The 16,172-nt window shown below is 39.6% G+C and overlaps 1 protein-coding gene across 1 annotated transcript in view; it reads right to left on the bottom strand.

The window, feature by feature from the left end:
* Nucleotides 1-11,610, bottom strand: part of Usp8 (ubiquitin specific peptidase 8) — a 37,963-nt gene extending 26,353 nt beyond the window's left edge. Inside the window, exons 1-4 of the mRNA XM_032904140.1 lie at nucleotides 11,441-11,610; nucleotides 9,366-9,510; nucleotides 4,630-4,715; nucleotides 1,959-2,121 (exon numbers count right to left, since the gene is read on the bottom strand). Coding sequence (XP_032760031.1) covers nucleotides 1,959-2,121; nucleotides 4,630-4,715; nucleotides 9,366-9,510; nucleotides 11,441-11,544 — 498 coding nt within the window. The 5' untranslated portion in view covers nucleotides 11,545-11,610. The remainder of the gene's footprint in view (nucleotides 1-1,958; nucleotides 2,122-4,629; nucleotides 4,716-9,365; nucleotides 9,511-11,440) is intronic.
* Nucleotides 11,611-16,172: the final 4,562 nt, after the last annotated feature.

The raw sequence follows: 16,172 nt of genomic DNA, 5'->3' as shown, positions 1-16,172 counted from the left end.
ATTCTTACCATGAAACAAAACAGCACTGCCCTGACACTGTAGGAAATAAAGGAAAACCTACAGGTTGGGAGCAGAAAGTGTGGTTCACTTTCTTTATTTAGTCACGTGCATGGTATGAAGTTTCAGAAGAGAATCTTAAAGGGAAATTATTTTAACACCTTAAGAGATATAACAATCAGAAGGCAGTTCATTGTTGTGCATCATGATCAACAAATCAACTTAAAAACCAACCACGTGCAGGCAGCAGCAACATCCGACTATAGACTATAGACTGAGCACCAGGCAACACTAAGGAGTTACTGTGAAGTTTATAGGGTGGAGAGGACCACAGCTATGTGGGCTGTACAGCGAAGTGCTTAGCAGTAAAGTAGCAGAGCAGCTAGAGTTTGCTTTCAAATTCTCAAACCACAAAAAGAAAAAGGAAAGAAAATAGAAAATGTACAAGACAAAGTTGGGCAAACGTTAAAGTGAAAGTAACAGGGCTGGAGATGTAGCACAGTTGGTCATATGCTTGCCCTAGCAACCCATTAACTGGGCATGATTACCCAGGCCTATAATCCTAAAAATCAGGGTAAAGGCAAAAAGCAGGAATTCAAGGCCAGTCTTGATTACTTAATGAGTCTGGGCTAGCCTGGGCTATAAGAGACCCTGTCTCAAATTACAAAAAAAAAAAAAAAAAAAAAGCAACTTCCCACTTTTGAAAAGGCAACAGGGGCTGGAGGGATCACTCAGCACTTAAGAGCACTGACTGGACCCAGGTTCTATTCCAAGAACCCACATGGCAGCTCACAACTATCTGTAACTCCAAGATCTGACACCCTCACACAGACATACATGGAGGGGAAACACCAATGCACATAAAATAATAATAAATTATTAAAAAAGAAAATGAAAGAAAAGGCAACAAAATGAAAAGTTCCCTTCATACCACTCTTTCCAGTACTGTTATTTGCTGATTGGGAAACACCTCCCTAAGTTAGTGGTTTGTCTGCCATTGTGAATTCAAACAATGGAACATCAAACCCTTTTAGAGTGCTTAACCCAGTGGAAGCTCTTCCAAACAAGTGAACAACACTAGCAACAAGACAACACTTCAAACACTGAAGAAACACAAAGGACCAGAGAAAGCGAAGCACAGTCTCCAAGGATTTCAACAAATTCAAAACAATTTACATTTTAGGGAGAGTAATTCTCAGACAGTAAAGGAAGGGGCACAGGGACAGCTGGCAGAGACTGAGTCACTGGTGGCTTTGGATAAAAACATCTCGTACATGTGCTAAGAAGACTAAATGAAATGCTGAGCAGGACAGACAGACAGACAAAGGGAAAACTAGAATAGAAGAAGAAAGGAATGGATGACAGTGCCCGAGACTCCAGTCACAAAAATTGTTTAGGACCAAATAAAGCAGCAAACCAAGCTCTTCCCTCTTTTATTTTATTTTTGGTTTTCAGGCAGGGTTTCCCTGTATAGCCCTGGCTGGCCTGGAACTCACTTGAATGAACTCTGAGACCCACCTGTCTCTACTGGGATTAAAGGCCACTCACCTCACCACCATGCCTGGCCCTGGTCCTTCTCTTAATGTAGATCTCATCAGGAGGAAAAGACACCTCAAATCTTGTTTTAAGACCTTCATTTGGCAAACCTGAGTCCAAGAGTTGTTAAGCAAGACTCGCACAGGCCCAGAACTTAGATGGATAGATCACAATCCAATGCTTCCTCTCATGCCACCCTCCTTCTGCTATAGTGACGCTAAAATTGTAACCAATGACCAGGACAATGCTGCTGTGGACACCTACAGGAAAACATACCAACTGCAGTTGGGACCTTTGATTCAAATTCTGACCAACACTGAAATGTTCTCCCTGCTGCCTCAAAGAACTTTACAGAAGCAGCACAACTCCTCCAGGTAGGTCACCTGGCAGACAGGACCAGTGTTTACACAATGAACTTGCAATACCCTTTGGATTTTGGTTTTGGAATCCAGTAAATTTTCCACGGAGCGTTTGGCCGCCGCACCACTATCCTCTCTTCCCATCTCCTGCCTTTTCTGTTGCTGCAGCTGTTCTTCCTCCCGTCTGTCCTTTTCTTCAAGCTGTTTCCGAACTTCAGCCTCTTCGTATCTAGTTGAAAGAAGATTTTAATTACATGATGGAGTTAAGGGAGTTCGTGTTTCATACTTAGCATCCTGCCTTGGGCATAGCCTATGGCTTTTTAACCCACTCCTTCCTTCCAAGTGAAAAGAGAATTCTGCTAGAGTTCCCATACAAACCACACACATCTGCCCTTAGGGGCTATCTGTGTACTTTAAACTGGACAAACACCTTGAAAAATAAATGTTATGCTTTTTTTATTAATGTTGTTCTTGCTTTTTCACTAATTTCAAATATTTAATTATCAATTCTGGTACAATTTTATTTTTAAAACAAACATTTGTTTGTCTCTAGAAGAGAAACTGTTGACGATTTAGATTAAAATGTTAAAACAAGTATGCAAGAAAGGTATTAACCATACCAACTGGAGAATTATTATCAAAGTCAAGAAGTGATTATCTTCTAATTTGCTAAAAGTTAAACAGCTATGGTGATTACAGTTGCAGCTATCCAACGTATTTGGAGCCATTCCCCTCAGAATGATAAGCAGTATTATTAGGAATGTGTGCTATCAAGGACCTTGCTCACCCTGTCTTTAGTGATGACAGTAATGTCTGCTGGCTCTGAACTTAAGAGGAAGGGAGAAGATGGAGACAGAGACAGAGATGGGGTGGTGAGAGAAGGGAGAGAGAATATAGAGCAAAGGGAGAAAAGGGTAATGAATAATTGACTCCAGTCAGTTAGTAAAGAATGAACTATGCTTCTATTGTCTATCCTCCATACTTGTATAAGGAGGACATATGCCTCCTCAGACAGCTACAGTTCTGGACTGTCACAGAGACAAGGAACAGGCAGAGTGAGAGACTGCGAAGGGGTCATAACTCTCTAGTTTTGAAGGCCTTATCCCTAACGTCAGGACCCCACGTGCCAGAGGTGGCTAAAACTAACACAGAAAGCCAAAGCTCCTGTCTCTTTGCTTTGTAAAGTTGTCCAAGTCTACAGCCGACACCCAAGCTAAGTAAGAACAGAGCAGACACTGAGGACTTTAAAAGACATTTCAGATGCTGACTACCACAGGCAAGGCAGTGAATAAAATCTGACCCAAGTTCACCCCCATCCCAGAACAAAATACCCCAACACTCTTCAAGGGAATAAAACAAGAGGCTGAGTCTCCAGAGCCCACCATGTCCAAAACTAATCAACGTAGCAAGAAAACAGGACCCAAAGAGAAAGGGCAAACAGTCCAAAGAGAGAGAGAGAGAGAGAGAGAGAGAGAGAGAGAGAGAGAGAGAGAGAGAGAGAGAGAGAGAGAGTTTTTTCCAAGTTAAAGCATTTATGGTATCATAGGCCCTAGGTTCAAAATCCTTGAGGGGGTGGGGCAGAAAAATAGTTAAGATCTGAACAGCATTCAACAAAGCACAGAGACCTAAATGACAAACAGTACATCAGGTCCGTCAACTCTAAATCCCCCTCCTAACCATCCCCATTCTATCATGTTCCTGAAGAAATTTCATTTCCATTGTGAGGTTAATATAGAAGATTCCTGTGAATTTTATTTAGAAGGAGGGCTTTTGGGAGGTGATCAGTTAGGTCAACGAAGTGAAAAGATCTTGGTAGCTTTATAAGAAGCCAGAAGAGAAATTTAACACCTTGTCCTCACTGACATGGTGCGTCAAGGACCTTGCTTTAGGTTCCGTAATGTTGTTTGACCTTCAGCCTCTAATAAACCTTTTTTATTTAAAAAAACAAAAAACAAAAACCCAGACTGCCTACCTATGTATTTTTACTATAGTAATGAAAAATAGATAAACCACATAGAAAACAATGTATTCAGTCACTGCACTCTCTTTTTAAGTACACACTGCATACTGGACAAGGTAAAACTGTATGTAGGACCATAAACAAAACTGTTTAAGGACCGATATCTGTAGCTATGATGAAATTGAAATAAGTAAGATACCCAGAAAAATATCATATTTGAAAATTAAACACCACAGTTCTAAACAATGCTGGGTCAAAGGACAAACAAAACACTCAAGTGCTCTAAAGAGCAGCAAGTGGCTCCTGACTCCTGAGCCACCTCTGTACTCGTTTGTGATCATTTCACAGACTGGTACGGCACTTCTGGTAAATACTGAGTTAGATTGTTTTTAAGATATCTAACTTTTGCAACTACAGGGAGATTAAAACTAAGAATAAATACTTCATTTCTGTATAATTAAAGCCAATAGCAGTTTCTAATTCAACATACCATATGTGAAGAATTAAAATTCCTTTTTATTATGTCAAAAATTTACAAACATGAATAATTGGACATGAGTTCTAATGTAATACATCAGTGCTATTTTAATAGCCTAAAATGTTCTTGAAGAATATTAATAGTAGCACATCAATATGGGCACTACTAGTTAACATATGACTTGCTTGTAGGAAATAGTTATTATAGGTATGGTTAGATATAAATGAACAAACCTATAGTATTATCATTTTCTAATTTGCATTCTTTACAGAATTTATAGTGACATTTGACATCGGTACCTCAGTTTGAGGCTCTCAGAGAGTCTTTCAGCTTCTTCAATAGCCTTTTTGATGTTTGCAGGTCCAAGTATTGAAAGGTAATAGTCCTAAAAGTATGAAAACCATCCCACACTGTTAGCACCTGTCAGTTATAGCACTGGTGTTATAGGAAACGCTAAAATCATGGTGCCTGTAGAAAAGAAGCAGAAGTATTTGTTTTTAACTTCTAACCTATATAAATACACAATTTATTGTCTGTCTTAGTCAGCATTTCTATTCCTGCACAAACATCATGACCAAGAAGCAAGTTGGGGAGGAAAGTGTTTATTCAGCTTACACTTCTACATTGCTCTTTCATCACTAAAGGAAGTCAGGACTGGAACTCAAGCAGGTCAGGAAGCAGGAGCTGATGCAGAGGCCACGGAGAGAAGTTTCTTACTGGCTTGCTTCCCCTGGCTTGCTCAGCTTGCTCTCTTATAGAACCCAAGACCACCAGTCCAGGGATGACACCACCCACAATGGGCTGGGCCCTCCTCCTTGACCACTAGATGAGAAAATGCCTTACAGCTGGGTCTCATGAAGGCATTTCCTCACCTGAGGCTCCTTTCTCTGTGATAACTCCAGCTTCTATCAAATTGACACATAAAACCAGCCAGCACGTTGTCCAAATATCTCAAAAGTATCTTTATAACATCAGTATGCACAAAATCCACTATATAATACATTTAACTTATTTATGAGATGCCACTAAAAGTAAACACTATTCTTACTAATCACAAATAAAAACAGGAGAATTTGGGAGAATAAAGCAAAGTTTCTTCTGACAAATATGCAATACACTAAGTTCCTTTTCTCCAGTCTCAAAAGGAATAAAGCAAATTATGCAAAGATGAATAGCTTGGGATTTATTCACTTGCTGAGATGGGCTGGATGTGTATTCCACGCTGGCTTAGGTTCTAGGATCTTCATCCTCAACTCCTAAGTAATGGGATTATATGTGCTCCCCTGAGAGAGGCTATGTTTACTATAGTAAACAGATATTTTTATCTCTATCTGGAATAGTTACATTAACTAGAGTTCAGTTTTGACACACAAAACAAATTTTATACTTGAAGAAATCGAATTTCTAAAATCAAATAGTAGAAAGAAATAGCATAAATCTAACTCAAAAAAAGGTTTGATGTGGAAAGTAACTAAATGAAGTTACTTCAAAAGGTCACAGGTTACGGTCAAAGAGATTCTGCAATCAAGGCTTATCAAGTCTAATTCGTTACAAGTCACTGTGACTTTGTAAACAAAACCTATTAGGACACTTCATCGCTAGTAGTAGTAGTAGTAGTAGTAGTAGTAGTAGTAGTAGTAGTAGTAGTAGTAGTAAAAACACACTCACAAGTGTGTGTGTGTGAGAAAGGCAGTGAGAAGGATCATGAAGATGAAGGGCTCACCTTCAGCAATGAAGTGGTTAAGAGTAGTGATGGCAAAGAAATCTGTTGTAACACTTACCATTATCTATGCATTGATCTAAACTTTGATTCTAATGTTTCACTGTGTCAGAAGAGCCCTTCACCAAGTAATACTAATAAAGATGTAGTTTATTTAAAATTGTACCAACTGAATATTAGAGACGTCTAGTGCAACATGTTCTTAAAAAGTGTAATGCAATCATCGCAAGCTTCTTATAAACGCAAAGCACAAAGCAAAAACAAAAATGTTCTCATTTATTTTATTTTCAAGAACTCAATTAAAAAGCTAGTCTAAACCAGGGAGTGGCGGTGCACACCTTCAATCCTAGCACTTTGAGAGGCAGAGGCAGGTGAATCAGTTCAAGGCCAGCCTGGTCTACAAAGTGAATTCTACAACTAAGCCTACACAGAGAAACACTGTCTCAAAAAACAAAACAAAAAGCTAGTCTGAGAGCCTGCTTTATCTTACTTAAATGTTGTTTGAGACTGTCTATTACAAAACTATGAGACAATAGTCCTCACAGTCCTCTAGTATTACTGAGGTTCCTTAAAGGCCATTATCAGCATAGATATTGTCGATAACATGTCAAGTGGCATATAAAGCGATTAACACCTTCACAAGTTCACCAGTACAGCTTTCTTATTTGCTGATTCTCTAATTTAAAAGGTCAACCAGCAGGAATGTGATGTGCACACCTTTAATACCAGCACTTCTGAGGCAGAAGCAGGTGCATCCCATGTTTGAGGCCAGCCAGGCTCCATAGTAAGAGCCTGTCCAAAAAAAGGGGACCCCTCCAAGGGGTGCGTGCATGCCTGCGTGAGTGGGTTGCAATGCTCTGACGATTCCTAAATATGACCCTAGTTTCCCGAGGATTTGCTGTGCTTGTCTTCTCTCACTTCTCAAAGGACCCTGGAGGCACTGCTCAGGATGGAGCAGTTTCCAGCTGTATCACTGTGGATAATTTTACTTACAATTAAACACTGTGCAATATAAAATAAGAGGGAAAACACAATTTTGAAGGAATTCAGCTACATATTCTGTCCCTACTCAATTTAAAGGAGTTATAAAATATGTAGGTAGTTTAATACCTCACATGCTTGAAGGTAAGAGTAAATGAAACAAAACAAAAACAGTTCTAAGACAGGAGAGGAGAGGGCTCTAGACAGCACAGGGAAACAAGCAACTATAGCATCCAAAGTAACAAACTGGGTTAGCTGACCCTTCCAAGGCAGCTTCCTAACCTGACCTTCACAAACTCAGTGACAGTGAGGACATGGAAAGAGTTTTTATCCATCAAAATTAATCCCAACCTATTCAAAGAGAAGGAACAGACAATCAAAATGGTAATTCCAACTTTACCAAAGGGAAAAAAAAACACTACTAAGTTCCAAAAGTAAAGCAAAAAGCAAATACACAAAAACAGTGCAAGGACAGACCAATCAGCTGACAGCAGCTACCAAAGTTAGCAATCATCAAGCCTTCCAACTATTTACTTCAGAGTCCCAGCGCAGGAGTTGGGGTAGAGGGTGTGGCACACAACCTCACAGTGCGCACATGGGAGACAGAATGGCCCGTGGGAAGCTGCTCTCCCTGCCCTATGGGTCCAGAGAGTCCTATTAGGTCATAGTGCTTTGCATCCAGCCATCTCACCTGCCAACCCTCTTTAAAAGCAGTTTCTCCAGAACATTTTAAAGAGTGTTTGAATTGAGGCAGGCTTCTGACTTCTTAATCTGCTGATAAGTATGCTTTTAAATATTAAAAGCTGTTTTCTCCCATGGTAGGACAAATCCAACCATTTATGGGCAGGCAGATGAACCCCTAAGTGCAAGGGGACCTTTGTAATTGCTTTAAAACCCAGTAACAATTAGCATAGTTTTGCTGGTAGAAATTACCTACTACCATTAGCTTAACTATTAAGGTATCCCTCTTTATTAAGAAATGTTATCTATCATTCACAATACACTGGGCAAAAAGAAAGGAAATTTCATTCCTTCTGTAAGTCAACTTTCCCACCACAGAACAAAGCAAAATACTATAAAGTATCAAGTGCTAACAGAGTGTGTCACAGTAACCTCCAAAATAAAATATCAATATTAATTTTTAAATGGCTGGGCATGATGGTGTACTGTTGAAATTGAAGTGCTTTGGAGATAAGGCAGGGGGACTGTAACCTCTATGCCAGCATGGCTTTGAGACCTTCTCAGACAAAGAAAAATTCCTCTGCGGGGTAAGAAATCTCTAGGCAGTACTTTGCTGTTTGTATGTGATAATCAGGTCATTTCTAACGTGGGAGCACTAATGCATCACTCTTCCTATTCTTTAACATCACCTATATATTGTTTTGCCTGTTTCTAGGACAACTGATATGCAAACACCAATTCTGGCTATCGGTTTCTCTGTCTATACCATGAGAGCCCTCACTTTCTACTCATGACTTCAGCAAAGTGAAAGACTAGTATCTGCTAAACAGATTAAGAACAAAAAAGAAAACATGACCATGAAAAGACCCTAAAGTCTTCCTCTTAATTCTACAGCTGTAGCTAACACAGCTCCAATGTCAGTCAAATGAAAGGCTGACAAGCATTTGACCTTAAAGCACAATGAAAACATTGTCATTTCACTCTTCATCTGTGTTATGTGAATGTGCACATGTGCAGGTGCCCAAGGAGGCCAGAATGGGGCACTGGATGCTCTGGCACTCGAGTCAGAAGCATCTGTTAAGTCACTTGAAATGGGTGCTGGGAACCAAACCTGGGTCTTCTGCACACAGCACTCTTAACTGCTGAGCCATGTCTCCAATCCCTGTTTTATTTATTGATATATGATCTCTCTATGTTGTCCAAGCTGGCCTGGAACTCTTGGGCTCACAAGAGACTACAGGCATGAGCCACTGCAGCACCCAGCTATTACTTTTCTCATTCAGTGCACTGAATAAACTCAATCCTTCCACTAGCAATAATTTATTACAACAAAAAGCAAACAATCATTTATATGCTGTTATATACACATATTGATCCAAGCAAAATGTATTCATGAATACACTAACAAATAATAAAAGTATATTTTTGCTTTGCTTTTCCTGGCCACCCAGGAGTTAAAAATTGTCAAGGTATCATGGGATCTAAATCCATTCTTAAGTTGGTGACAGACCTCTGCTTAGCATTACCAGGTTGCTAGCATTGGGAGAGAGGTGAGGAGAAACAAAAATTAATCACAGGTAGTTAAAGCTTTTAGAGGAAACCAATAGCTCTATTGTGTAAAAATAACAAATAAAATAGCAAAAATGAGTGTACCTGCTGTTGCTTGAAATCAGGTCTCTTTTTGATAAGATTATAAACCGCCACATATTTCATATAAAGCACGTAGGCCCTTTCCTCATCACGATCTAGTCTGCATTCTTCTGCTGCCTTGAAAATCTTCTGAGCGCTGTGTATATAACTTAGAAAGGAAGAGAATTTATAAAACTTGGCACTGGGGGAAAATACATGTAATATATAAACTCCACAGATGACCCTGATAAAATAAATTTCATGATTAAAGTTTTTACTCCCCTCAGTTACAATGTATAACCTCCCTCTGGGGTTAGGCTAGTCTTAAGAAATAAATGATAGAAAGAAATGACCATCTTTGATCTAACATTTACAAAGATTCTGTCTTTAGTATTTGAGAAGTTCAAAGTAGCTTTATTGATAAAAAAAAAAATTTAAGCGACAAGAATTAAACAATTATTTTTTTGTGTTATCCCACATTACCAATTCAGCTCAAGAAGAAGCCAACTTTTCTTTTTCCCCTAAAGGGCATTTTAAAGCCATTTTGCCACTGGTAATATTAAGAAACAATGGTGTGTGTCAGACTTTCTCCTCACTTTTAATGAAATTGTCACTGCTCAACTGTCACCACTGACGTTTTATTTTCTTGCCATTTTTCATTTTCTTGTAAAATGATTCATTAAAATGCCCCAGGGCCTACACAGGTATCTTAGTGTTGTCCTCATTGATTCATTTGGGATCATATTTCTCTCCAATCAGAGAATACCTATTGCTCCCCCTTGCTCTCTAAGACCTATTTTTCCTAAGTCTAGGGAATGTGGTAGCTAGGTTCACCTTTCTTTCTAAAACTTTATTTCCATCTAAATAACAATGTAATTACTAATTTCTAAATCTCTTTTGCTGGCGAAAATAAATGTGAACGGAAAGTTCTCTTTGATTCTCTGTTCTTTGACTACTTGAGTTGACAATTTTAAAGACAATCTATTTTTAGCAAATTTAAATTCCCAGCAAGTATTAGAATCAGTGGACCACTGGACCATGAAAATTTGGAACCTCTCCTGCAAAGGCACATTTTCTACATGTGCCTTAGATGGCAAGTAAACCCAGGGAAGTAAAAACACACGAAATAAATCATTAAGTTAAAGATTCTATCAAATTGGAAAAAATAAAACCTATAGAATACTAATATTTGTCCCTTAGAGATTCCACCATAACTAAAGCAACTCAGGATGGAAAGGGACTATTGGGCTTACACATCCCTAGTCAGTCCATGGAGGGAAGCCAAGGCAGAAATTCAAACCTGTCGGAAACCTGGAAGCAGCAGCTGATGCAGGGGCCATGGAGATGCTCCTCCTGGCTTGCTCAGGCTGCTTTCTTATAGAATACAGAACCACCAGCCCAGAGATGTTCCTACCCACAGTGGATGGGGTAAATCCCTTCCATCAATAATTAAATAATGGCCTATAGGCTTGCCTTTCTATAGCCTGTTCTGATGGAGGCATTTTTTCCAACTAGGTCCCTTCTCTCAGATAACTTTAGCTTCTGTTAAGTTGCTATAGAACTATAGATAACTAGAAAAAAAAGCAGTCACAGCCCCTTTTTCAGTCAGAGGAAGTCTACGCAATACCTAACTTGCACGTGCCCTTCACAAGAGTAAAGGTGACCTTTTAAAAGATTAAAGACGGGGTTGGGGATTTAGCTCAGCGGTAGAGCACTTGCCTAGCATGTGCAAGGCCCTGGGTTCGGTCCCCAGCTCCGAAAAAAAGAAAAGAAAAAAAAAAAAAAAGATTAAAGACTTTAATTAAAACTTATATCGTTTTATGAGAAAAAGATGACTTGTGACAAAATGGCTTTACTAGAACCTTCATACTCTTTTAAACATATCATCTGGTATATATACTGGTCAGGAAGCAGGTAACTTGCATCTGAGCAATCACACATTTATTCTGTTAAGACAAAGTTAAGAACTTCTCTAGATCTTATTTACTCCTGTGATACCATTTTTCAAATAAACTTTAAATTAGCTATTCACCAAATCTAAATAGTAAGAAAATGAAATAAAATTGATATGACTTAATCAACTAGCAAAGAGCACACACTTCTTGGTGCTGGTTTTCTCAGGTTTAACTTCTGTCTTCTTATTGAGGTCTTTGAGTGAAGAACTGAGGTAGAGTTCTTTAGGAACTGAAGCTACAGCAGGCATGATGAATGATTCTTGCTTTTCTACTTCAACAAACGGATAATGTGGTTCATGAAAAGGAGTTCTTTCCTAAAACAAAACAAGTAAACAATTCCACTAATTAACCTCATCAGCAAAAACAGTTAGAAAACAATCATGAGGCAGAGGGAGAGAGGGATCTGGGTGGAAAGGGGAGCAGGGAAGGGAAAAGAGGAACATCATCAGTTGGGGCCGTAGGGTGAAACAACAGGAGAGATGCCCTGAGGGTCAACAGAATGAATGGAAATAGGCAACCTCGAGGAGTGGGAGGTGGGGGACCCTTTAGAATGTACCAGAGCCCTGGGAGACGAGAGACTCTCAGGACTCAAAGGGAGGATCCTTAGATGAAATTCCCAACCGTGGGGACAGGGAACTTGTAGAGCCACCTCCAGTAGTAGAAAGACAGGACATCAAGTGAGAGATGGGGTTGCTATCCCTGTCAAAAACCCTGACCCAGAATTGTTCCTGTCTAAAAGAACTGCAGGAACAAAAATGGAGAAGAGACTTTGGGAAATGAGGTCCAATCACCAGCCCAAATTGGGATCCAGTTTAAGGGGAGGCTCCAAGGCATGACACTATTGCTAATCCTACGTTGTGCTTACAGACAGGAGCCTAGCATGACTATCCTTCGAGAGGCCCAACAAGCAGCTGACTGAGACAAACACAGATACTTACACCTAACCATCAGACTTAAGTCGGGGACCCCTGTGATTGAATTAGGAAAAGACTGGAAGAAGTTGAGGAGGAGGGCGAACCCATAGGAAGAACAGCAGTGGTAACTAACCTGGACCCCTGAGATCTCTCTGACACTGAGCCACCAACCAGGCAGCATACACCAGCTGATCTGAGGCCCCTGACACAGGTACAGCAGAGGGCTGCCTGGTCTGGCCTCAGTGAGAAAAGACTCGCCTAACCCTGAGAGACTTGAGGCCCCAGGGAGTGGGAAGACTTGGGTAGGTGAGGAGAGGGGGTTGGGGGGCGAGGGACATGCTCTTGAAGACAGGAGGGAGGAGGAATGGGATGAGGAACTATGGGAGGGGGCAAAGACTGGACTGTTAAAAAATTAAATCAATAAAAAAGGTTCTGGAATAAATTGGAAGGATAGTGAGGTGTGTATGAGTCAAATACATTGAATGCATGTATTAAGTTCTTAACAAACTAATAAAAATGTTACATTATTTAGAGCAAAAAAAAAAAAGGGATAGAAAAATGAAATTCCAGAAGTAGGAATGTAGCTCAGGGCTGGAGAGATGGCTCAGTGTTTAAGAGTACAGAGTACTCTTCCAGAGGTCATATCCACATGGTGGCTCAGAACCTTCTGTAATGAGATCTGATGCCCTCTTATGGTGTGTCTAAGACAGCTACAGTATACTCATATACACTAAATAATTAAATGAATCTTAAAAAAACAAACAAACAAACAAACAAAAAAACGGAATGCAGCTCAGTGGCAAAGTGACTGGGTGGTGTGAGTGGTGTGAAAGGTTTTAGATTGAATTCGTGGCTTAGCAACACACTCACGTCAAGCCTGGGCCAGCAATTGGGAAGCTGAGGTAAGAGGATTGTGAGTTTATCACTAATCTGGGCTACCCAATAAGACTGTATTCAAACAAAAACAAACACCCACTATTTAACTATATCCTTTCCCAACAGGGTCCATTTTAAGTTATCTTGAATTTCTATTTTGGGATATATTTAAGACACACACCCCCATACCCCTATGGTATTAAGAAATACTTATTTTCAGGGGTTGGGGATTTAGCTCAGCAGTAGAGCGCTTGCCTAGCGAGCACAAGGCCCTGGGTTCGGTTCCCAGCTCCGAAAAATAAGAAAAGAAAAAAAAAAAGAAATACTTATTTTCAAATGTTCATTAACTAAATGGATTATTGTACCATTTTGTCATCAGTATTTAAATCTTTTTTTCAGTATTAAAATCTTATCTATTAAAAAGAACAGAATAATAAAGTTTTCATATTTTTCTGTTAAAACTACATTTATATACAAGTAGAATTTCCAACTTGGAATATTTTGTTTTCCTCTTGATATAAGTTTATAAAAGAAAAGTAGTAGGCAAAACCAGGTTTATACGGAGCTAGGAACTAAAACAACATATTTCTGCTTCTGCCAGGAAACACTCCTACACTTTGGTTTACTCTGAAAGGATCTTTGATAGTTCATGACATTTTTTGTTTCCTGGTATGCTAATTCTGACCAGTAGAAAATATGGAGTAAACAAAATGAAAACAGGAAGAATCAGAAGGTATGCACTAATTAAAATGGCATGTTACTATTTATGAAGATACCTAGAGATGGAACAGATCAAAGCGCCCCAGGCAGTGTCTTGGTATGCTCCTAAGTGTCACCACCTGAAAACCAGTAACCAGACTAACTTCCAGTGTGGTCTTCTGCCAGGCATAACTACTTACAATTTAGTAATTTAACTGTAACTTTATTTTCCCCCATCATCTCTGTGCTCTCTAAACGGTACAATCAATTCAGTTTCATCAATCAATTCAGAGATCAACAAGTGCCTATTCCCAAGAGAGTGAATGGGGAAGGCAGTAGAGAGATGGCTCAGAGGTTAAGAGCATTGATTGCTCTTCCAGAAAACCAGTATTCAATTGCATGCACCCACATGTTGGCTCATAACCATCTATAACACCAATCCAGAAGATCCAACACCCAAGTGGTATGTAGATGTACATGCAGACAAAATGGCCATGTTTCTCTGTATAACCCTGGCTGTCTTGAAACTTGCTTTGTAGACCAGATTGGACTCAAACTCAAGATCTACCTGCCTCTGCCTTCCAAATGCTGAGATTAAAGGTGCCTGGACAAAAAAAAATTCCTAAGGGCTGATTGAGGTACAATTTAAGGGAATGGTCTTAATCCACTTACATCAAACTCCAAAAACACTTCAATTTCCTTTGACTCTAGTCATTCCTGTATTAAACACTAATACTTTATGGATATCTGGTCTTATCCCTTCCAAGTCTGTGTTAGGACTATATTGTTACCAAACAGCTTTCCTCTAAAAATCCCAGTTTTACCTTTTCAGGTTTTTCTATATATACTTGCTCCATGCATCTTTCAAAACATGTTGAACTAAATGGTAACTGATACCTTGATATATATGCAATTAGAAACAATGACTTTAGGGGTTGGGGATTTAGCTCAGTGGTAGAGTGCTTGCCTAGTAAGCGCAAGGCCCTGGGTTCGGTCCCCAGCTCTGAAAAAAAGAAAAGAAAAAATAAGGCTATGAAAAGCACATGAGCATTTACCTTGTTTTCTAAAGGTAATAAGAGAAGCACAGCAGGGTTCTGAAGGAACCTGCTTGTTAGTTGTGCAACCCCAACTAACAAGAGCACAAAGATGTGAAGAAAGAAAATCCTAGTTATCTAATGTAATGATTTGTAATGATGGAAGAGAAAGAAGGATGGAGGTTGGACCCAGGGTGACAGAAGTGAAATAAGGAAGTAGAACAAGAACAAGAAACCCTGCAAAGACAGCGACAGGGCATGCCACATAGTCAGACTCCGCATGGAACAATGCTACTAAAGTCTTTGTGTGTGTGTGTGTGTGTGTGTGTGTGTGTGTGTGTGTATTTTACTGGATTATAGATTCAAGGCCAACCTGGGCTTCATAGTAAGACCCTGGATATATGTATGTATGTATGCATGTATGTATATGTATATATGTATATTATATATGTAAAATTATGCAATATTTAAAAAAAGGATTATAAACTAAAGCAAACAAAGTAGCCCGATGTGTAGCCGGAAGCTAAAGCAAGAAGACTGAGAATTCAAGCCAGCCTATGCTAACCAGCAAGACAATGTCTCAAAACAAAACGAGAACTTGACAGCTCACATGACGGCAGTGCTATTCCAAATACAGTCCAAAGACCAACGCTGGCCTGGGGAACTACCACTTGCTGATCTGTAACCAAATAAGCTCATTATAGAACACACGCCAAAAAGCACGCACCTTTTATAGTCCTCGAACCTCCATTCTAAGGCAAGCTTTTACTTCCTAAAGAAAACAGAAGACTAAGCAGGGCTACATAATGCAGCCATGTCTCATCACTGAGGTAAGGTGGAACCTTAAGTGAGTCAGACTCTGAACACACTTTTCTAAGGGATATAGAAAACAAAGATTGGTGGTCACAAATGTCTTACTCTGGTTAACCAGAGTTAATATTCATGATATAATAAGTCAACAATCAATTGCTCTAGTACATATTAATATGACTCAGGTCACCAGCTGAACTCAGGGAAAGAAAAATCTAGTTCAGCTAGACAGAGAAAGCTTCAGCCAGCCCACAGTGTCTTCTTCAATGCTGGCCCCTTCCTTTCAGCTTCAGCTTCCCTCTGTCTGTCAGTTCTTGAAGTTCATGTCTTAGTCTGAGTCCTACAGTACTTGCTACCTATATTGCTCAGTCAGTACAGTTTTTGGCCCAAATAACAAATTGGCTGAAATGATGAGAGATGAAGTGAGAAAGGCAATGTTTCAGAAGGGAAGCACCATAGAGACATAAAGTGAGAAATCACTGTGAGAAAACAATTCGGAAACTATAGTAAGGCAACCTATGGGAATCATGAAGCAATAATCAC

The sequence above is a fragment of the Rattus rattus genome, chromosome 5, assembly GCF_011064425.1.
Source record: "Rattus rattus isolate New Zealand chromosome 5, Rrattus_CSIRO_v1, whole genome shotgun sequence".
NCBI classification, from domain to species: domain Eukaryota; kingdom Metazoa; phylum Chordata; class Mammalia; order Rodentia; family Muridae; genus Rattus; species Rattus rattus.
This window is presented reverse-complemented; position numbering and strand designations above follow the sequence as displayed.